The 23,992-nt window shown below is 34.3% G+C and overlaps 1 protein-coding gene across 3 annotated transcripts in view; it reads right to left on the reverse strand.

Annotated features, from left to right (window-relative positions):
- FOCAD (focadhesin) overlaps positions 1-23,992 on the reverse strand; it is a 363,803-nt gene that overhangs the window by 111,245 nt on the left and 228,566 nt on the right. For all 3 annotated transcript variants that reach the window (XM_044660684.1, XM_044660676.1, XM_044660669.1), the window contains 3 exons: positions 22,688-22,820; positions 2,451-2,639; positions 1,454-1,575 (listed from right to left, as the gene is read on the reverse strand). In XM_044660684.1, coding sequence (XP_044516619.1) covers positions 1,454-1,575; positions 2,451-2,639; positions 22,688-22,820 — 444 coding nt within the window. The remainder of the gene's footprint in view (positions 1-1,453; positions 1,576-2,450; positions 2,640-22,687; positions 22,821-23,992) is intronic.

A 23,992-nucleotide genomic window follows, 5' to 3' on the forward strand; every position in this document is an offset into this window, starting at 1 on the left:
GAGAGAGAGAGAGAGAGAGAGAGAGAGAGAGAGAGAGAGAGAGAGAGAGAGAGCAAATGACACACAAGAGAAATAGGTAACAATTAACAGAGAGAAGTAAATGAAAATAAGAGGATTTGGGGAAGAATGTCTACAGAAGGAGATTTTGGATGAAACTCTAAAGAGTGACAACAACTAGTCTGGGAAGAAGGTGGCCTTTTCCTAAGTCAATAAGCATTTATTAAGTGCTTAGCCAGCACTGTGCTAAGGACTGAGAATACAAAGGAACATAAAAGACAGTGTCTGCTCTTAAGGAGCTCACAGTCTAATGGAGGAGACAATATGTTAACAACAACGTACAAAGAAGATACTGAGAGGATAAAGAGAAAATAATCAGTAGATGGAAGGCACTAGAAGTAAGAGAGATCAGAAGCTTCCTGTATAAAGGATAGGGTTTTATCTGAGACTTGAAAGAAGCCAAAGAAGCCAGGAGGTGGAAATGAGGTGGGAGAATCATTCCAGGACAGGGGGGAAAAACCAAAGATAATGCTCAAAAATGGAAGATGGGAGTATCTAATTCCAGAAAGAGCAAGAAGGGCAGCATCATTGGATTACAAAATACGGTGTGAGGCCAGGGCATAAGGATAGGTGTAAGAAGACTAGAAAGAAGGAGGCTCTTAATGTCAAACTGAACATTAGAAGACTTTATTTTAATTGGTAGGTAAAAAGGAATCTCGGAAAATTTTTTGAGTGCAACATGAGTGTAATGATAATATTTAAATAATAGCTGACATGTATATAGTACTTTGAGGTTTATATAGCCCTTTATAAAATATAGTCTTTTATGTGAGTCCCAAAGCAATTGTGCACTTCTGAGTACTAGACTAGAGATATAATTTTCCTTTTTTCTTAGATCAGGAATATCAAAGTCAGAGGTGAAATTACTTGCCCAATGACACACAATTGGTGATTCAAACCCAAATGTCTCCCATCTCTAGGTCAAGTATCTTTTTATAAACCTCACTGCTGGGTGGTGTTAAAAATAAAGGATGAGAGTCATTTAAGTATGCAAAACAGGCAAGAAACTATTACAAGTGCTCATACAAGAGGAGTTTAGGGTGATAGAATTAGAAATAAAATACTGTAAATTGAAATGCATGAGCCTAGGCTTTCACAGAATCCTGCCTCAGTTACAAGTATAGGGAAGAATTCAAGTATGAGGAACAGTAGAGCTAAAAGGAAGCAAAAAACTTACTTTTTCTCCCTCCATTTTACAGGTGAGGAAGCTTAGATCCAAGAGAAGAAATGAGTCATCCCTGGTCACAGAGGGAGGAATTGCAAAGCCAAGATTCAAGAACATATCTCCTAAACCTTTTGAATCCAAACCCAGTGCTAACTCAATCCACAGACCAAATAAATGTAAAATGAAGAAGACCAGGAACACATACCCACAAAACAGATGGGGTGCACTTACCTCATGTATAAGAGCCACTAATATCTGCTGGAAACTCCGCCCTCTACTGGCCAAGAAACGATTGATGGGTTTGCCATCTTTACCCATGTGGATTGGAAGATCATAGCAAAGCAACATACCAGCTACATAAAGGGGAAAGGAAAAAGCTTGATTGAAAAAATCAGAAATAGAATAAAAAACTTCACTCATTTATACTTTAGTCAAACTGGATGGAGATAAAGGTGTCCTTTGGGTCAGGAAAAATGGCTTAAATGAACAACAATCATTATAACTACCATCATGATTATTATCTTGGCTTTTTCAGGTTTTTCTTTGCTTATTACTTCTATGATTTCAACTAAGTTCTAGAGACACAAAGCAATTCATAAATTAATGAACAATCTCTATGACTTAAGCTATTTCCTGACTTCATTTTTATCTGTCATGGGATTGAGCTATACAAAAACTCTCTCTGAGACAAAATGCAAGAACATTAATAAGAGTACAGGAAAAAAATACTTTCAATGAATATAAAGGCAAAGATAATTAAAATCAGGAAATTACCCCCAGATCCTTTAGTTTGGCATTTAATCTAGCATTTAACACATTCACTCTTAAAAATCCTGCTTCTCTTCTCTCCCCTCTCTCTCTCTCTCTCTCTCTCTCTCTCTCTGTCTCTGTCTCTCTCTCTCTCTCTCTGTCTCTGTCTCTCTCTCTCTCTCAGACATCCACACCCTCATATACATTCCTCCCCCATACATTTACTTTTTTCTCACTATTCATTCCTACATGCCTCCCAGGTCTGTCCTAAAACTTACAACAGCTCCAGTATATATCTAGACAGCAAAAGAAGACACCTACAAGCTACTACTGGATAGTTAGAAGGATTAGATAGACAGAATAGGGTGAATACTGGGAGGAGGGGAAATGGAAAAACTGAACTCAGGTTACATGAATTATGAGAACATGAATATAATTAAATTTTAAAAGCTAAAGTTAGAACAAATCAACATTTTACCTGCAAGGCCAGATTTCAGGCCTGGTTGTTTATTTTTCTCATACATTTTCAACATGAAATTGGGAATTCCTGCTATCGTCTTCCCTTGGTCTGAACGAGATGCACCTCCTCTTAATGCAGAATGATAGATACCACGAGGCATATTCACCATCTCTTGCTTCACAAGTGATACAAAAAACTCTTCAAGTGCTAAAAAAAAAAAAAATGGAAAAAAAAAGATGAAAAGAAGTAACAATTGTAGAAATAATTGGGTACAATAGAAATACTTAAATGGGTCCAACCAAACTATACTTCAATTTAGTCACACTTATTAAAATGAGAAATTTCATTAAAGGAGAGGTCAAAGGTAATAATAATGACAACAACTAGTGTAATTTCATTCATCATTTTTCATGTCACACTATTCTGCTAACATTTTATATTTAATTTGATGTGAACTATTGCAAGGGTAAATGAAAAGACTAGTTGAATTTTACTTTGGTGGGGTGGGGGACTGTGCTGATTGAATTGCAGGACTATCTAATTATTATTATTCATCTTCCCTTCTTCCTAAGTTCCCAAATTCTACTAGTTATCAACATTCTTCCAATTACCTGGGTTCGCAAACTCAACATCATCCTCTACTCTTTTCCTTTCCCTCAGTTGCCAGGTTTTGTCGATGCTATCTCTACAACATATCTTGAATAATTTTTCTTCCTGCACACAGCCTTCACTCTACTTCTTCAAGTTCTCACCTTCATTATACCTTTTATCTGATTGCTGCAAGAGCTCTTTAATTGGTGATCTTGAAATTTCTTCTCTACAAGAAATACTCCATAGAGTTGTCAAAAAATTAATAAAATAGACATCAGTCCTCTGTTTCAAAAGTTCCAGCAGTTTATACTTATTCCTAGAATAAAACAGAAACTTTTCTGTTTGACTTTTAAGGCTTTAGTAATCTAGCTCCAGCCTACATTTCCAAAATAAAGTATCCCTTCCTAGTCTTTACGCACCCTAGACAACAGCCAAAATAGCTTTCTTGCTTGCTATTGTCTATACAAAATATTTCATCTTCTATCTCCTTGCCTTTGAGTAATCCATGCTTAGAATGAATTCTCTCCTCAATTTCATACTGTAGATTCACTAGTTTCCTTCAAAGCTCATTTCAAGGAACTTCAGCTAAGAAGATGAGGAAGGTACCAGAGAAGCCTAGCTTTCCCAAGAAAATTTCAATAAAGTTCTAAAAATGTAGCAAAAGGAAGAATGATAAAGTGGCTATTAAAAAATGGTTTTTTAAAAAAGAGGGGACTGTAAGCTCCTTCTTCCACTCTTGACCATGAAAGTTGGTTATCAAAAGCTTGCATTTACTCAGAGAAAAACCAGGGGTCAGGCAGAAATGAATGAGATGGATGGAACCCAAAGCACCCAGACAGCCACTGCTAGAAGCAAAGCAGCAAAATGCCAATGGTTTTGTAGGAGACCCACACAGTCAATTCTATCCATTTAGGGCTCATCCAAACCTCAGTGTCTAAGGAACAGTTTGAATCTATGTAAAAAGAGAGAGAGAGAGAGAGAGAGAGAGAGAGAGAGAGAGAGAGAGAGAGAGAGAGAGTGAGTGTGTGTGTGTGTGTGTGTGTGTGAGTGTAGTGGAAGATGCCAAGATCTCAGTTTAGCTAGAAGGCTGAGCCAAAGGTTAGAGACTTCATAGAGTTAACTGTCCAAGCCCCTCCATTCCAAAGAACAGAGGTATCAATCTGCATTCTAAGGAGAGCATAGAAACAAGCAAGGCCTGACCACCTCTACTCAAAAGCTCAGGAGGAAAGGGAGGAAGGAGCTTCACTGGGAACAGAGTATATCAATCAAGAAAATAAAGAGAAGAAAATGGAAATCAGAGGAAAGAAATACAAGAAGAATATTGGGTTGAGAGAAGCCTAAGAAGTAAACTCAGAAGAAGAGAGTAATTCCACAAGAAATTAAAATAGAAACTCAAAGAAAATAATTAAGACACAAAGACTAAAGAAATGGCTGAAAAAAATAAAATGAGAATTGAAATAAGACTCATGGAGGAAAAATTCTTAAGTAGATTAACTTAGAGAACAAGGTAGAAAAAAAAATCTCATCAAGTAGACTTCTTAAAAAATGTAGAAAGAGCAATCAAAACTTAGTAAGTCGAGAGTCAGGCCTAGAGACAGGAGGTCCTAGGTTCAAACCTGGCCTCAGCCACTTCCCAGCTGTGTGACCCTGGGCAAGTCACTTGACCCCCATTGCCCACCCTTACCACTCTTCCACCTATGAGACAATACACCGAAGTACAAGGGTTAAAAAAAAAAAACAACTTAGTAAGTCCAGGAGTCAAGAAGTAAACATTAAAATAAAAGATCGAAAAATATTAGAAAACAGAATATTTACTATTTGAAATATGCTGATTGGGAAAACTGGTTGAGGAAAAATAATTTGTGAACATTCATACTCCATTTAAAATCATAACTGAACAACAAATTTAGATACCATATTTCAGGAAAATATAAAGGAAAGCTAATCATATCTGTCAGAACAAAGTAGGTAAAAATAAAAAGAATCCACTATGATTCATTGAAAGAAACTTGAAATTGCAAACTCCTAGGAATAAGATAGGCAAAATCCAAAATGTTGTGGTGAAATTCCCCTGGATACTCCAAACTCTAGAAGTGTTTCAGGGCAGACAAATAGCAGGGAAATTTCTTTCCTTGCCTGCATTATTGTAATGCTGACGAAAAGGTGATTGGGCATCAGAGACCCATGATGAGGAAAGAGTGAAATATTCCCCTAGGATTCTCCCCTATATTTTGAGATGGACACAGATATACATCTTCAGGTGATGCTCTGATACCATCGGGTTATATCTAGGACATCTACTTGTTCCCAAACTATTCCCGGTCACCCCTTGTGTCTTTGGGACACAAAACATCACTCTAGCCCTGGTCAGATAACAAACATCCCCCACTTCTGCCCAACCTCTTTGCACTCCCCTCATCCCTGATCACAGAGCCCCTGTTATCAGAAGGGTATAGAAAAGACCAGAATTCATCTCTTCTAGGAGGCAGTGCCCCACCTGCACTGTTCTCCCAGCCACTTCAACAAGAACACCAAATTAATAAATTTCTCTTTTTATTTTTAAACTAAGTTTTGTAGTCTTTTCTTACAAAGGGTACCTGTGAGGTTCACCTCAAGTTCCCCCACAACAAAAGGAATCATGGCAAACAGAAAAGAGAGCAAGAATTGAAGTCACCTAAGACAATACTCCAACTTCCAAAGAGGACAAAAATGTCTTAGAATACAACATTCCAAAAGAAAAATATTATAGGCTTAAAAAAAAAAAAAGGAACAATACAATTCTATGGGATAAAAATGGACCTTTAACAGAATAGAAAACGTCCTAACCTTCCTGATTTTAAAATTAATAAAAAATAAAATAAAAACACCTGAGTAGGATCACTGAAATGCAAACAGAGAGACATAAACAATCATATATATATATATATATATATGAGATATTTGAGCAACAGGAAGAAGTTAGAGTTAATAGGGTTCACAAGGGAAGAGACAAGTATCCTTATAAATATCTCAGGCTTCTAGGATCACACAGATAGTTTAAAAAAAAAAAAAAAAAAAGACAAACATAGCCATGGGATATGGGATAGCATGATTCTGTACTGATGATTTTCAGAGAGAAAAGAAAAGGGAAGGAAAAGGGAAGAAAAAAGAACTTATGATTTCTCACATCTGCAGTATATAAGAAGGCTATCTAAACATGGAGGTAGAGAAAAAATGGCATCTCATGAAACTTATTTATCTGAATGGGCAAAGGAGAACTGAATATAAACATGAGTTTGATGTCGGAATATAATCAATTCAACAAGAAAACAAGCTGGGACAGGGAGCAGGATGAATAAAGTTTCAGAGAAAGAACAGAGGTAGCAATTAAAATAAAAAACACACTTCAACTTTGGAGCATAAATGATGAGAGAAAATTAAAAGAGGAGGAAAAAAATACAAGATCTAGTGGTTGAGGTTTGATTTAGGTGAAGAGAGAAAAAAGAGTGATAGGACCATTTAAATTACAGATTAGTAAAATGATGATATATTATTTTTATAATAATAGTTCTGAACTCACAGTATTATTATGAGGCACAAATAAGATAATATACGTAAAATTTTTGCAAACCTTTAAAAAATAGAAATGATAGTTATTTTTTAACTTATTAAAGAAGATGAGAGAAAGGAGTGAGCAAATATAATGAAAGAAAAAAGGATAAGATAGAAGGAAAAATACAATAATACTCTTCATGGAAATGGGATGAAGTCACTAATAAAATGGAAGGGGGTTGCATTAAAGGATTAGAAAATATAATAATTTTAAATGCTATTTAAAGTAGGCAGACAGATCGATAATTATGTCTTCCTTATTTCTATTTATCAGTTCTTTATCCGGATGTGGACATTTTCCAAATATTCTCCAGTGTCATTCTTCAAAAAATATTTCTGTTGCTGTATATAATGTTCTTTTGATTCTGTTCATTTCACTCTTCACAATTTCACATAGGTTTCTCTGTGTTTTTCCAAAATTAACTTGCTCATCATTTCTTATGGCACGCTAATATTCCATGACAATCATATGCCACAAATTGTTTAGCCATTCTTCAATTTGATGGGCATCCCTTCAATTTCTAGTTCTTTGCCACCATAAAGAGAACTGCTATAAATCCTTGAGAACATATAGATTCTTTTCCTTTTTCCCTGACCACTTTAGAAAATAAACCTAATATAGTATTGTGGGGTCAAAAGGTATGCATAGTTTTATAACTCTTTAAGCATAATTCTAGATTGCTCTCCAAAGTGGCTAGATCAGTTCAAAATTTCAACAACAATATATTAGTGTCCCCATTTTTCCACATGTCCTCCAATATTTGTCATTTTGATTTTTTATCATTTTAGCCAATTTTATGAGTGCGATATCTCAGAAGTCTTTTGACCTGCATTTCTCTTTTTCATAGTTATATATGGCTTCCATTTTCTTTATCTAATAACTTTGTGTTCATATCTTTTGATCATTTATAACAGGGGAATGGTTCATATTCTTATGTATGACAAAGTTCTCTATATATTTTAGATATGAGATCATTATCAGAGAAAATCTCTATAATCCCCGCCCCCAACTTACTGCTTTCTTTCTAATCTTGGCTACAATACTTTTATTTATACTAAATCTTTTAAAAAGCAGAAACAGCTATCTTAATTTAAGAGAAAACAAAAGTAAAAACTGACATGGTTGAAAAAGATAAATAGGAAATTCATATTATGCTTAAAGGAATCTTAGATAATTAAATGATACCAATACAATATCATCTAAGAACTTAAAAAATTCATTACAATGAGAAATTGACTGAAAAATAATAATAAATGTAATTACAATGTGCCCATTTTGGACAAGAAATGCTAATAAAAATTTAAGCAAGATAGAGGTTAAGAACTTGAAGATAATTTTAGAAATGTTACATATAACAGATATCTGACGATTACTGAATGGAAATTTAAAGGAATATACATATTGCTAAATTATGTTTGTCACCTTTACACACACACAAAAAAAGAGCATGTAGAAAAGCAGAAATAATAAAACTGTATTCAGTGCAATAAAAATCATAAAAAAGGAGCTCTGATGAAAGATTTTGAAGTTACGATGGCAACACATTTTTTAAAACCCACCAAAAACTGAAATTTTGAAAATCAAAGATGATTTTAACAAAATAAGATATGCAATGATAACTAAAATAATTTTCAAAAAAGGATAAAAGAGACAGGCTTATTAGCCATTTTAACTATTTTATGGAGTTGAAAAATTTTTAAATGAAACTGAAAAAATAAAGATGAGGGTTGAAAAATAAGTAACACTAGAACGACCTGCCAAGATTCTTACATAACAACTATTCATGGTTAGAGTCTGTTAATAAAACAAATGACAATACTACCTAAAAATGTTTAAGTATAGATCCTGTGTCATGCCAAATTATCCCAGGATTACTTCATAATGATGGAAAAAATTAGTGATGAATCTTACCTTGAAAAAAAAAGTGAAAAACTCTAAAGCAAAATAATGTGAAAAAAGTAAAAAATAGAAATCTCAAAATAGACTACAAAGCAGTAATAACCATCACTATTTGGTATTGACTAAAAAACTGAAGACTTGATCAGTAGATCACATAGGATACACAAGATCATATAAACAAACATTTTGAGAACAGTGTGTTCAGGGATTTTGTAGCAAAGAAAGTGAAAAGTAGCCTGGAAGAAATTGGACTTAGACCAGTATCTCATATCATAAATATCAATATGAGCTACTTGAATAAATGGCAGCTCTATTTCTCTCAAATTTCAGTATTAGATCCATATTTGTCTCATACAAAGAGTTTTGTAGGATATAGGAATGTGGCAGACTGAGTAGGAACTTGACTTCAGAGTCAGGAAGACATATATTCAATTTCCACTTCTGAAATATTGAAGCTGTGTAGTCCTAAGGAAGTAACTGACCTCTCAGTGCCCTAGGATAACCAATCTCCACTAGAAGGGATATTTTCTTCATCAGAGAATTCCCAATATCACTTAGATTAGAAGTCTATTCCTTATCTCCTTTACTAAATAAATTAGGGACTGAGAGATAATTTTCACAATTATATGGAAATTTATATGTGATTTGAGAAAAGTTGTTAATTTCTAAAAACAGATATAGAAAATCAACAAAAAAATGAACAATTTTGAATTCATAAAACTGAAATGCTTTTCTATGAACTAAATCATTGAAGTTGGAATTAGAATAGAAATAAATAACTTGAGTGGGAAGGAGGTGACTTTTGCAGGAGATTTCTGTGACAAAGGTCTGAAATCTAAGAAATATAGGGGACTGAGACACAGATAATAACTAAAGTCATTCCCCAAAAGATAAATTATCAAAGGATATAAACAATAAACTCTAAAAACAAATGATGGCAAATGTCATCTGCCTTCCAAGAAAGAATAGAATGCAGACAACCTCTACCTTCTTTACATTTATGATCTCCTCCATAAAAGGACAAATATGTTGTATATGATGGCACATGTAAAATCTATACTATCTCAGGAAAAACCCTGGTTGAGTTGGTCTGAAGTGACATTGCTTCCCAACTGTCACCATCCATTCCCAAGTCCTGTGTTTGTGGATTTAAAGGTGATTCCCTTTACATGGACAGAATGGAAAGAAGTGAGGGAGGGTGGGTTGTAATGAGGGAGAGAATTTGAAACTCAAAACAAAAAATGAATGGTAAAAAAAAATTTATATATAATTGGGAAAAATAAATGTTTTAAAAAGGAAAAAATGAAAGCTATTATCAATCATGTGAAAATTGCTCTAAATTACTACTAAGAAATAAAAATTCAGATAACTTAAAGGCTCCCCATTATATCAATTATTATACCATATGAAATAATAAAATGACAAAAATTCAGAGAAAATGGAAAGACATGTATGAAATGACAGTGAAGTAAGCATAAAGAGAACTATTTATACACTAACTACACTACTGTAAATGATAAGAACTTGGAAACACTTGGGAATTCAAATCAATATAATATCAAAGGACAGCTCTGGAAAACTGATAACAAATTGTGCTTCTTGTTTTTGGGCTCTCAGATATAAACAACAAGAAATTTGCTTGATTTTACTTATTTGTTATAAGAGATGGCTTTAAATGGAATGAAAGGAGTATTACTGGGAAATTGAAACCATAGGGATGGCAATTCAAAAATGAAAAATATCAATGAAACATTTAGAAATAGGTACAAGAAAGTAAAAGATTAGAAGGGGAAAAGTATAAGAAAAACAGTGATAGCATGTTACATTTGATGTATACTTTTTTAAAAAGTAAACACAACATATACTTATAAATACCTACAGAATGAATACATTTTATTTTAAAGATATTTTAAATTTAAAAAAATTTTTCAAAAAAAAACCTTCTTGACTTGAGTCATAAAAATGAATATTTACACACTGCTTTAAGACTTACATCATACTTCCTTACTAACAAGTCTGTTCAAAGTATGATCATTCCTGTTTGAGAGCTAAGGAAACTGTGGCCCAGAAAAGGCTAAGTTAGAGATCAGTGGTGAATCGACAATGCATTCTCAAATGGAAGTTTGAGGGAGAGTCATAGGTTATTTCTGGAGCTGTGAAGGTGATAAAAGTCATCAATGGGATGGAATCTTGGGACAGTAGTGAAATAAGTCATATCTAAGTGGAAGAGAAGGGGCACACATCACCTATGGTGTGAGGCTGGAGGTAACCTGGGCTATGATCAGTTAGATGCAGGGCAGGTTGAGAGTTTGGCTATAGAGAAAGGTCAAAAACTGTAGGCTAGTAGTGGTGAACTGTAGGCTGAGAGCAGTTAGGTCATGAAGAGAAGTAAGATATCAGATGCTGGGCAGGGTCTGGGATCAGCAATTGGTCTGGGTCCAAGTTCTTCGGTGGGCTGGCTTCAGAAAAGAATTGCAGGGAAGGGAATAATAGAATCGGGGGTCAACCGTAGGGCAAACCCAGAAGTCAGCCACCAGATAGATCCTTGGGTGTAGCATTCACTCATTCTGAAAACCAACTTCTTTCCTGCTCAAACCCTGCCTCAGAAAACCCTGAGTAAGTGATGTCAGATGTTCTAGCTCAGTTTACAAAAGACTACTCGCTCTTAACCATCTCCAAAGTGGAGATCAATATTCTTTTTATATTGCTATTACTTAACAAACCATGGATCTATGATAAGAAGACTGCTCTGCAGAGGAAGGCCATTTAGTTTTGCCAATAAAGAGCTTTTTAAAAGAGTCTTTAAGACTGGTAGTCATTAAAACCAATGCCTAGCCCTCAATTTTAAGAATCGTGGAGGTATGTATTATTTATAGGGCCGTGTGTGCTCTGAGGGGCCCTAGGTTTTCCAGTTCGTGCTGTGTTTGGATTGTAAAGAATAAATGTCATGTTATTGTACTTGGCTGTGAAATCAGAGCGAAGGAATCTTTATGGCCAGTAGATGTGGGTGGTAGTTGGAAGAGAAGGTAGGAGGCTTCATATTTCTGCAGTCCAACATACGGCCCATATTAGAGCAACACCTACAGGACTGCGACAGCTAGAGAGTCTGTTAGCACATCTATTAAGTAGTGATTTAAAAGAATTTATAACTCAACTGTTTTATATTAGGACAAAAAGCATATGCATAAAGGGAACGGGGACAGAAACGATTTGCTTTGCCTAGGAACTAGAATCCCTAAGGGACAACAAATAACTAACTGTTCCGATTGTTTTACGATAGCTAACACACTTCAGGGAGGGCCAATAAGAAAGCAAATATTAGTTCCCTTGTTTGTGGTGCCGCTTCCAAGTAAGCCTGGTCCCCTCCAGTATTTGCTGCTTTGGTACTCAGAAAGATAGGACTAGAGGAAGGAAGAGACATGGTGGAGTGGAAAGGGATTTAGAGTCCAAGGAAGTGGCGTATCCCACCTCTCTCATTTAACATCTGGGTGACTTTGGTGAAGCTGCTGCAGCTCTCTAAGACTCAGTTGCTTCATTAGTAAAACGAGGGGGTTCGAGGAGAAAACTTTCAGGGTATAATCTCCAGGCCTGTTGCCACCATCCTAGGCTGATGACCATCTAAGAGGACTGATAACTGTCATTTCCCTCAGTACCACTAGAGGCTGCTAGACACAGAAAGAGAAACTGACAGACCAAGTGGGAAATGGACAAGTAAGCCAGTAACCTCTGCAAGCAAGCACACGGAAGCAGGATCTCCTACACTGGGTTGAAGCCCACTGCTCAGGGGCCCCCAGGGAGAAGAGTTTACTTAGAAAGGAAAAAGTTTGATTCCACAAGTAGTCACTGAGCTCTGAACAGCCTCCACATACTCACGCTAGACTTCCCCACCTCCCCCACAAAAAAAAAAAAAAGTTACCATCTCATTGCTCATAGATTAGCTAGGAAAACAACAACAAAAAAAATTGAATTGCAGCCAACATCAGTTTATATATCATCTGCCGAATGTGTGAATATTCTATGTTAATATATATTCACACGTGTGATGTATTTCAAGTCTGGCTCCCACACAACCTCCTTTTGGGGAATATAAACTAATTGTAGGAAATTGTGCTTTCATATTGTTTTTCAAAAATGGCTTTGTTCCTAATTAGGAAAATAGAAAGAAGGCTACATTTTGAGTTGAGAAGACTTGAGTTCAAATTCTGGCTGGGACTCTTACTACTTGTGTGATTTTGGACATGGCATTTGATCCTCTGAAGCCTTGGTTCCATCACCTATAAAATAAGATTAGACCAGATGATCTCCAAGATGCCTGTTAAGCTCTCCTAGCGAAACAGATAAAGGCAAAAGCTAAGTACATATATCTGTAAACACAGACAAAGGGGCAAGGAGAGATTTAGCCCAGGTAATAAAATACACTCAATCTGTCAAATTCCTATAAATAAAACTTTTAGCCAACTTCTGCCCCATGGCTATAGTCAACAGATCAATACAGTAAGCAATGGATGGACTTGATTTAATTAACTTAGTCATTTCCATCATTTAACTGGTAAAGTTAACCTTTGCCATCTTTTAGTTAACAATTAAATTTTCCTACAATTTTTTAATGGTATGGTGTCATATCTCTCCTTCCTTATACATGAATTTGCTTGTGAAAATAAACCTCAAGCATATAGGAAAATAGGAAGAAATATAAAAAGAAAATAAATTGAATTCATACTTTGCTTGAATATCTATTCCCAGCATAGTGCCTGGAACCTAGTAAGAGCTTAATAAATGTGTGTTGAGAAACTGAATGTGTTTATTTTGTCAAAGATTGGATTTAATTATGTTAATATAATATGGTCTACTTGCATCACTGTCTTTTAGTGGACCAGACATTAAAAAGTTTATAGGTTTATGCTAATGCTTTGTACTTGCATCCCCAGTGCCTAGCACAGTGTCTGGCATAATATCACCAATGAAATTATTTGTCCCTGTAGTCTCTCCTCATTGTCTGCTTCCTCTCTGAACTTCCATTGGTAAGAGGACACCCAGCTCAGCCAAGTTTTTTGTATTCCTATCTTTCAGGTTATTCTCTATGCTCCCCAACCTATTCCAATCTGCATTTTTACCTTCATTTCATGCACTGTCATTCCTCATTTTAGAAGATCAGCTAGCTCCTGGAGACGAGAAACTGTCTTCCTTCCTCTATCAGTATTGCCAGGGCTCAGAAATGCTTGTTACCTACCTGACTGCAAATTAACTGATCACGAGTAACTAAATCATAATCTCAAGTCAAGTAGGTTCAGCAATACATCCTCTGGAGGGACATGTGATAATGTCCATGCATTCAGATACAACGCTCACAGGCATGGTGATCAGATCCTACACTTGCCATTGTAACTATCTTACTCTACTTGCAGAGGGAAATATGAGAGTGAGTTTTAAAAAAGTGAATTTGCACTCAAGGTTTGCTTCAAATAATGAATTATGCCTTCATCAAGAGCCGGAAATGTCAGCACAATCAATGAGAATTTATGTGCACAAGGATCCTAAGTGTCATCACTAAACTTGCAAAAACCCTTTCCTCTTCAGATTCATTCATTACTTTTTTTCAAGAGATGATGTCAATGAGATTGAATGGTCCTTGAATTTAATCTTCTTACAAAAAGCATTGAGTTCATACTTGTATTAACAATCAACTCTGTATGTGAGAGCCAGTTTATAGACCAAATATCACAGTGACAATGACTTACTTGATAATTGCACTGAGAAAACAGCTTTTCTTTTTCTATACTTTAAAAGACCTCAGTTGTTCTAATCGCTAAATATACTTCTTCCAGTGATGTGGATTATATCTCCTCTCTATGGCTAAGGAGATGATTTTCTAGAGCTACTTCAACTGTACTGAAGTTCTGCACCTGGTGACCAAGCTTCTAGCATTGGTCCTCTAAGGAATTTAGTTTGGTTTATGCATGGATAAAAGAAGTTTGTTTCCAGTTCAGCAAGATTTAACAGTGCTCCTCATTATTTTCTTTAGCCTTCAAGGACAGAAAAAAAAAAATTCATACCATAAGGAGGCATCAGAGAAGGTTGTCAGTAAAGAATTTTGTTTCTATATGCTTTTTAAACAATTAAAAAGTATAAGCACCGTTCATTATTTCAAACAATATCATCTTTTCTTTGCCTATCAGTTCTACTGAAATTTAATAGAAGTTAAATTATAATTTGATGTGTTAAGATAAAATACATGGTAAACTAGCATTCACACATAATTTAAATGAGACTACTTTTCTTTTGGAATTTATTTTACAAAAACAATGAAGTAAACATAAGGACATAAATAAAATGTGTTGGATCTGCAGTTACAGAAATCACAAATAAAATGCAAAGAAAAGATATTTTTTAAAAAGAAATAAACTAGAATTTTTTTTAAATTTGGTAGTTTTTAAAAATGCAAATAAACTGATAATCAATTGCCAAATTTAATCAAAAGGAGAAAAATCAAATATCAGAATCAGAAAAAAATAAAGAAAATATCACAGAGGAAAATAATAAAACCATAAATGATGTTACAGAAAAAACATACAGTTGCAACAACAAAAAGCCCAAAAACAACAATAAGTAAGACTACAAAAGAAAAAGACATCGTTAAAAATACAAAATATCTAACAATTTTGAAAAGTAAAAAGGAAACCTAAATAAAACAATTTCAGGAGGAAAAGATTCCAATTACAAATTAAGATGTGAATAATTTTTTTCAAACTCTCCAGAAAACTATACCATATAAACTTCTGCCAAAAACATATGTAGATAAGTATTCTATTAAATCATTCCATGAGGGAAATATTCTTATTCCATAAGGGAAATAATTCTTATCTCCAAATCTGGCAACTATTAGACAGAAAGAGATTACAGGTTGATAATACCTAATGTAAATTATCGATAAACAAAATGTTGGCAAAAAAAGCAGACATAAATACAAAATTTCATTATGATATGACAAGATTTATATAAAAAACACAAGGTTTGCTAAATATAAGGAAGTTTAATAAATTATGAAAATGAATACATTTAAACATATATCTCCCTTCCACTGAAAAAAGGTTTCTGGTGATATATCCAGTAGAATGAATACTAGCTTTAAAATCAGAGGACAGAGGATTCCAATTTGACTCTGTCACCTAAATATTATTACATCAATAAACATAGAAAATCTTTTATCTTCTTTGGACCTCATTTCTTCCCTTTTTAAAATAAGAGTTGGCCTAGATAATCTCAAAATTAGTAATTAAAAATATAAAGGAATGGGAAGGTGTATTTTTCAAAATAAAAATAAAATTCATCAAGGGAAAATGGAGAGAGAGCTTCCCAATCACAACAAGCAAAAGTCAGATATATCTGTTCTCAGAATCACCATTGATAAAAGTCTTAATATTCTATAGGTATAATAATAAAGGAAGAAATAAAATTAAAAGAATAAGCATAAACACAAAACAGATTAAACTATCCATATTGCCAGAACATGGGATGGTGAGCTATTAAGAAACTCTGGGAGATTCAAGGAAAAAAAATTGCTTGATATAAAATGGGGGGGGGGGGAGAATTATAATATTTGTATTCTTTTAAAACATCATAGAAAGGAATCATAATCACTGATGTTAGCAAGACAAAAGGATATAACAAATTAAGAAAATTTGTCACATATGTTATGAATGGCCTAGTGAAAAAACATACATTAGACCTAAAAAAAAATACAAATACACACACACACACACACACACACACACACACATCACTCATGCCAATTCAAGTTGATCAATTATTTGAAAAGAGAAAAGGGCATTAGGAAATAAAAGGAGACTAAATATAATTATTATAATTGTATTGAGGAAGAATATTCTTAATTATGTAACAAATTGTTTAAATGAGAAGACTAATTAATTTATAAAGAAGTAAAAATTTCTGTAAAGTAAATGATAAATTGGGGAGAAAAAAGAGGAAAATCAGATTGGGGAAGAATTCTTTATCAAAAATATTCCTGATAAATACATGCATACAAAATCATTTAAGACTTTAAACAAATATATAAGTATCAAGATTTATGCCTTAGTGTAGAAGTAAAGACTATAAATAAGTAATAGTCAATTAAAAAATTACAAATTATTTAGCATGTTGGAAAAACTGTTTAAACTCTCTGATGATGAGAGAAATGCACATTAAATAAAATCTGGAATTTTGCCTTATTAAAAATAACTAGACAGAAGAAAATATCTGGGTGTATACCTACCAAAACAAATCAAGGACCAACATGAACACAGTTATAAAAAAAATTTTGTACAAATAAAGTTTGATTTGAATAATTGGAGAAATATTACTTGCTAATGGGTGTGCAGAGTCAATATAAAAATGATAATCCTACCTAAACTTATCTACTTATTCAAAGCCATTCCAATCAAATTACCAAATAATTATTTTTTTGAATTAGAAAAAAATCATAATAAAATTCACTTGAAAGGGTAAAAAGTCAAGAATATGAAAGGAACGCATGAAAAAAATTATAAATGAAATCAGATTTATTGATAAGAAAAAGAATTTGTGAATAAAGAAGAGAAAGAATTATGAGATATGAAATGGATAATTTTGATTACATTAAATTTTTAAAATTTTATATAAATAAAAATATGGCCAAGATTAGAAAGAAAGCAGAAATTTTTATAGACAGTTTCTCAAATATAGATGTAATATCTTAAATATGATTTATAGGAATATGAATCATTCCCCAATTAATAAATGTTTAAAAGATATAAACAGCGAGGTTTTTGATAAAGAAATCAAAACTATATATAATCACATGAAAAACTACTCTAAATAATTACTGATGAGAGAAATGCAAATCAAAAGAATTCTGAAATATCAACTTACACTTTATCAGAATGACAAATGATAAAAGGGCAAAATGACAAACGGGGATGTGGAAAAATGGGATCACTAATACACCATTGGTGAAACTGTGAACTGATCCAACTATTTTGGAGAAGAATATGGAATTATGTCCAAAGAGTTATACAAATACGCACAACTTTTGGCTCACTGGCAACACTATTATGTCTTGTTTCCCAACGTGATCAAGGAAAAAATAAAAGAACCTCTATGTTCTTTTTGTGGTAGCAAAGAACTGGATATCAAGGGATATCCATCAGTTGGGGAATGGATAAACAAGTTGTGGTATATAAGTATGATCAAATACCACTGCACAGTAAGAAATGATAATCAGGTTAATTTTAAAAAACATTTAAAACCTACATGAAATTATGAAGAGTGAAACAAGTAGAAAGAAGAAAACATTATATACAGAACAGTAATAATAGATGAAGAATACCTTGAATGTCCACATCCAGAGAAAAATCAATTAAAAAAAAAAAAAAAACATGAACGACATATTTTTATATATACTATTTTTTTTTTGGTCAAATGATACCTTCTCTAACGTGAGGTGGGGAAGGAGGGAGATACCTGGAAGCCTGACAGTAATAAACAAATAAATTTTTAAAAATTTTAAAGAAATTAATATGTATATTAAGTTCAATGTTTGCAGAAATATGTAGATACAGAAATATCATTAACATGTAGGCAGAGTTATGAATTATCTTTTTAGGGAAAAATTTAGGAAATGTAAGACAGAGTTTTAAAAACCCTTTTTATAACCTTTTGACAATAATTCTTCTATATCCTAAGGCTATTAAGAAAATGAAAGAAAAATTAATTTACAGAAATAGTGTCATAAAAGCTTAATTTTACAAAAGGAAAAAAAAATTTAAATGTTTCCAAATAATGAAGCATAGCTAAGCACATTATGGTATAAGAATGTAATGGTATATTACTTTCCCACAAGAAATTAGAAATATGAAAACAATAAAGAGTTGTAATAAACTTTCTATAACCCAAAGATCCCACTCACTATTGGGCAAAATCAAACAAACAAAAAAAAAAATACTGGGAAAACTGGAAAATTATGGCAAAAGCGCAGCATAGAACACTACCTCAAGCCATATACCAATGTAAAATGGATACGTGATATAGAAATAAAGGGTGATACCATAAAGAAATTAAGGAAGCACGAAACAGTTTGCTCGTGGATAAGAAAAGAATTTATGTCCAAACAAGACATAGAGAACATTTTTAGATGTAAAACAGTTAAAGCAATGTTTGTTATGCTTTTAATGGAAATTGTCAGCAATTCTATAAAATACATTACTGCAAACAACCATAAAAATAAAATAAATTACATAACTGACTACATTAAAATTGACTACATTTGGACAAAGGTTTTGCACACATAAAAATCAATGCAGATAAGAAGGAACGCAATAAACTTGGAAAAATCTATAGAGTAAGTATCTAACGAAAGGTTTCATTCTCAAATATATAGAGAATCAAGTCAAATTTATAAGAATACAAAGTATTCCCCAATTTACAAACTGTCGAAGGATATGAACAGGCAATTCTCAGATGAAGAAATTAAAATTATTTGTAGTCATATGAAAAAATGCTCCAAATCACTATTAATTAAGAGAAATGCAAATTAAAACAACTCTGACCTACCACCTCAACATCTCCAAGACTAATATGACAAAAAAGGAAAATGATAAATGTTGGAGAGGCTATGGAAAAACAGGGACACTGATACACTGCTGATGGTGCTGTGAAGTGATAGAAGCATGCTCTGGAGTGCAATCTGGAGCCATGCACAAAGGGCCATCAAACTATGCATACCTTTTGACCCAACAATACCACTTCTAGATCTATGACCTAAAGCAGTGGTTCCCAAACTTTTTTGGCCTACTTCCTCCTTTCCAGAAAAAATATTACTTATGTAATAAGGGGGTAAACAGGCTGATATTAGGGGAGCTGGTGGTACCAATGAGACACCTGGCCAGGGGAGCTTGAAACTACAGTAATTGATGATTTGAGACAGCCAGGGATATGTATGCCTGAGCAGTGATGCCCAGTCAGTCTCCCTGCTGTCAGTAGACTCCTTTAAGGTGGAGAGTGAGGAGCCCCTCCCTGCTGGAATGAAAGCAGTAATCAACAGGAAGTGAAGCTGCCACACTTCCTGAATAAAATGGATGCCTGGCCAAAACTCCCTCTGAAGTCAGGTGGTTGCTATCTTCCCTCTCCACAGCCCCTTAGCCCTGGATGATGTTATAAATAACAGTATCAGGCTAAGGGTTTATTTAAACATAGGAGGGAAAAGTGAGGAAAGAGGGTTAGGGTCTTGGAGAAGCTGTTGCTAAGGGTGACTGGCCAGTGTTGGCAATGGGCCTCAGAAGGTAAGATCAGGCTGACAGAACCAGCCCCTCAGCCAGGGATAATTTCCACTGCACTGATGTTAAGTGGTCCACCAGCTTGACAGATGAAGTTGATGATTTGGTTTAGGGGTCTCCCTGTTGCTAGACTGACCTAATCTAATTCCTACCCATGATCCTCCTCCCCCAACCCGGGGCCCCAAGGGAAATCCAGGGGTAGCTGGGTGAATGTCTGGGTGAGGTCAAGGAAATCAGAACCCCCAGGTTGGTTCTCCAGAGGTATTTATAGTCCCAGCTCCAACAGTCTGGTCTTGAGCCTGGGACTTGCTGGGCCAAAATTCCATTCTCCTAACTGCCAGGATTGCCTAGGGTAATTTGCAAATGCAAGAGATCTTGCATAAATCCTGCAATCACTTAGCACCCCCTAGAAATTATGAAACTCTTTATTGAACTCAGAATAGAATGTAATACAAAAAAAAGTGTGGCCATCACCATCTCACTTGATCGCTGCAGCAGCCACCAGGGGGCAGTAGCGCCCACTTTGGGAATCACTGACCTAAAGGGATCAAAGATAGGGGAAAAGGACCTCCTTGTACAAAAATATTTCTAGCAGCTCTTCTTTGTAGTGGAAAGAACTGCAATGTTCATCAACTGGGGAATGACTGAACAAGCAAGTAGTGGTATATGTTTACGATGGAAAACTATTGTGCAGTAAGAAATGATGAACTTGATAATCACGCACACACACAAAAAACTGGAATAATATACATGAAGTGATGAAAAGTAAAGCAAGCAGAAGCAGGAGAATGATGCATATAGTACGATAATCAGTTGTGAATGACTTAACAAGGCAGGATCCAGGACAACTCTAAGGGACTTGAGACAAAAAAGGCTATCCAACACCAAAGAAAAAACTGATAGAGTCTGAATGCAGATTGAAAAATACCATTCTTCCTTTTATTTCCTCCATGAATTTTTTCCTACTATAAGCAATATGTGTCTATTTTCACAACACGATGAAGAGAGAAATATGTATCCTTTGATAACATACGTACAACCTATTTTGTATTGCCTGCCTTCTTGGGGAAGGTGGAAGGATGGGAAGGAGAGAGAACATGCATTGCAAAATGTCAGAAAACAAGTATTAAAAACTATACTGATATGTTATCAGTAAAAAATAAAAATAGGGTTGTTTTTTTAAAGGAAAGCTTTGTATCAAGTATTATGTTAAGAATCTCAATTAGGACCTCGCTGTAGCAAGGCAATTATTCTATGAAGAGGTGTGCCAGAGCCAGCTCATACAAGGTTCATACAAATCAGCTTTACTTAGATAATCTCAGATAAGTTTTGTGTCACAGCCCTGTACTCCTCCTACCTGTCTGATCTCTCCTTAGTCATCTTTTGTGGTTTGGCATCCAAGTTATAACCACTAACCCTGAGTGTTCTCTGTCCTGGAGCCTCTTATCTCTTCTATCTATACAGGAGGTTCTCAACCTTTGCCATACCAAAGGCCCTACCTAGTTGAGAATGTTTTTAAATGCATAAAACAGAATACAATAGCATTATGATGGGGAAATAGAGAACAATCAACTTCACAAACCCCAAGTTAAGAATTCCAGCTTTTATTATCTCATTTAGTGATTTTGTTAGCTCATATATTCTAACCATTTCAATATAGATGATTCCTAATCTGTATATCAGAATTCTGAATACTCAGGCTCAGTGAGTATTCATATCTACATAAAAAATTACTTTTTGGTTATCAAATACATCCTTTTTCCAAACTTCCCCATAACAACCCCTAGTTAAAGTCTAATTGGTGTTATCACCAACTCCTCATACTCAACATATCTGTCTTCAACAAATTTAGTTGTTCTTAAATTCACAACATTCATATATGTCCTTTTTATTCTACTGACACAGCCTCCACCCTGGATTGAGCTTTCAGTCCCTTTTGCTTAAACTATTTTTTTTTCAATGAGTTTTTACATTAAAATTCTCAGGTAACTCTCTCCCCTTGCCCCCCTCACCGATATTAGATATCATATGTAATATAAAACTATGTCTTCTTTATTTCTACTTATCAGTTCTTTCTTTGGAGATAGACATACACAAATACTTCTTCAAACCATATTCATATTTCTTTTGCTGTACATACTGTTTTCTTAGTTTTGCCTTTTCACTCTTCAAAAATTAATTAGTTTGTCATTTCTTATGGTGGAGAAGAATTCCATCACAATCATATGCCACAACTTAGTTAGTGATCCCCCAATTAATGGGCATCTCCTTGATTGCCACAACAAAGAGAGCTTCTGAAATATTGCAATAGCCTTCTAACCAGTCTCCCTGTATTAAGATTTTCCTCACTTCAATATATCCTCCATATTCAGCTGCCAGAGTGATTTCCAAAAAGCATATACTGTAACACTGCCTCCTCCCTGTTAACTTTAAGATGGTGCTTTGTTTGGAATTAAAAACTTTTCATAACTTGATTCCTTCTTACCTTTCCAATCCTTTTCATCTTTACCCACCTCTAGACAGACTTTCTTATTGTTCCTCAACCAACCCTCCATGCTTACCTTACACTTGTCTCTCATTCCCGAAATGCTCTCTTTCTCCTCACCTCACCATTTCCTTGGTTTCATTCAAGCCAATCTACTTATAATTCCTTAAATCTCCTCTTTGTCTTTCTGTCTCTTCCACTTTTTATTAAATGACATGGAATATAGTAAGCACTTTTAAAGTGCTTTTTGCATTAAATTGACTTTGGCTTTTTGACTGGAAACTGTGTGGTATACAATGTATACACACTTAAAAAGTGAGTTTAACATTCAATAGCAGAGGCTAGTAAATTATATCTTTTCTGAAAAAATGACAATTACCTGGAAAGACTGAAGGACTGGTGACTGAAAGGAGTTTGATATAAGAAGAACCAGGGACAGAAAGGTCTGGCTCTTTCTCCTCCTCTTCTTCATTTCCATCCAGCTCTTCTGGGAGATCAATTTCTGGCCTTACCTAAAATAATAAAGGCATAACCATTATAAACTGGATGACTACACATATAAAACTGTCTTAGCATGTGTGTATGTGTTAGAAAGAAAGAGAGATTTAAGAATTTATAAATAGGCTGACTTGTTCATTTTTTCCTACTTGAGGAAATTTTTAAAAATACACAAATCAGAAATTTCAAAGATAAGGAAGAAAAATCAGATTGTCTTGCACAAGTTGATCAGTTATATGATGAAATCAATCAACCTATTCAGTCAGAATAGACTGAAATTATCCTCTTATACACAGAACCAACAGTGATTAAATAAGAAAATGCTACAATAACAACAGTAAAATGTAACATGCAGTGATTATCACATAGTATTTATAATTAAATCAAAAAGTTCATAAATGCAAACACCAGAACATTCCAACATATTGGGTGGTTTTTTTTTTTCTGAGTTATAACTAGAAATTTGTTTCATTCATACATACTACTTTTAACATGCAGCTTTCTACCATTTTCCTTTATGCCACCATTTTAGATAACTGAATGCAAAAGGAAGCAAAGAATGGAGAAGCTGAAATGCTTCACTTCATTTCTGTTGAGCTCAGTGTTTTGTAGCTCTAGTGAATAGGCATAAGCAGGTCCTTAATTGTACGGCTCTACCTCATTAGAGCTAATTTACATGAATTTGTGGTTACTTTTGGATCAGTTACACTGGTTTCTATCTATTTTTTTAAAGGATGAATTCTATTGCTGCTTCTACAAGGTACAACTGTTAAACAATTAATTACATTTTTTAATACTCTTGATGACTTACCAATCTAATGCCCACATGGAGCCAATTAAACATTAGTGAAGGAAATCAAAACATACAAAAGTGGTGACCATAACCATAAAGCGCTAGTGCCCAGCCATTAAAATGAGCCTTTCTCCTCGCGTTATTTTTAGAAATAATTAACAATTCCTACAGACTGACTTCTTCATGGGTCCCTAAAGCATTGTTCTGTTTTGGAACTGCTCTGAGTCGAGATTCTTGTCAGGGGGAAAACAGGGGAAATGCTTCTCTTAAGTAGAATAAGCTCCATTCTAAAGAAGCCAATCAACCAGAACCAGTGTTTGCTTTATTTGCTTCAAAGCAGCGCAAATGTAACCGGCAACTTCCCTAGACAAGATTTAGTTCCACTCAAAACCA

Source organism: Gracilinanus agilis, chromosome 1 (assembly GCF_016433145.1).
Source record: "Gracilinanus agilis isolate LMUSP501 chromosome 1, AgileGrace, whole genome shotgun sequence".
NCBI lineage: Eukaryota > Metazoa > Chordata > Mammalia > Didelphimorphia > Didelphidae > Gracilinanus > Gracilinanus agilis.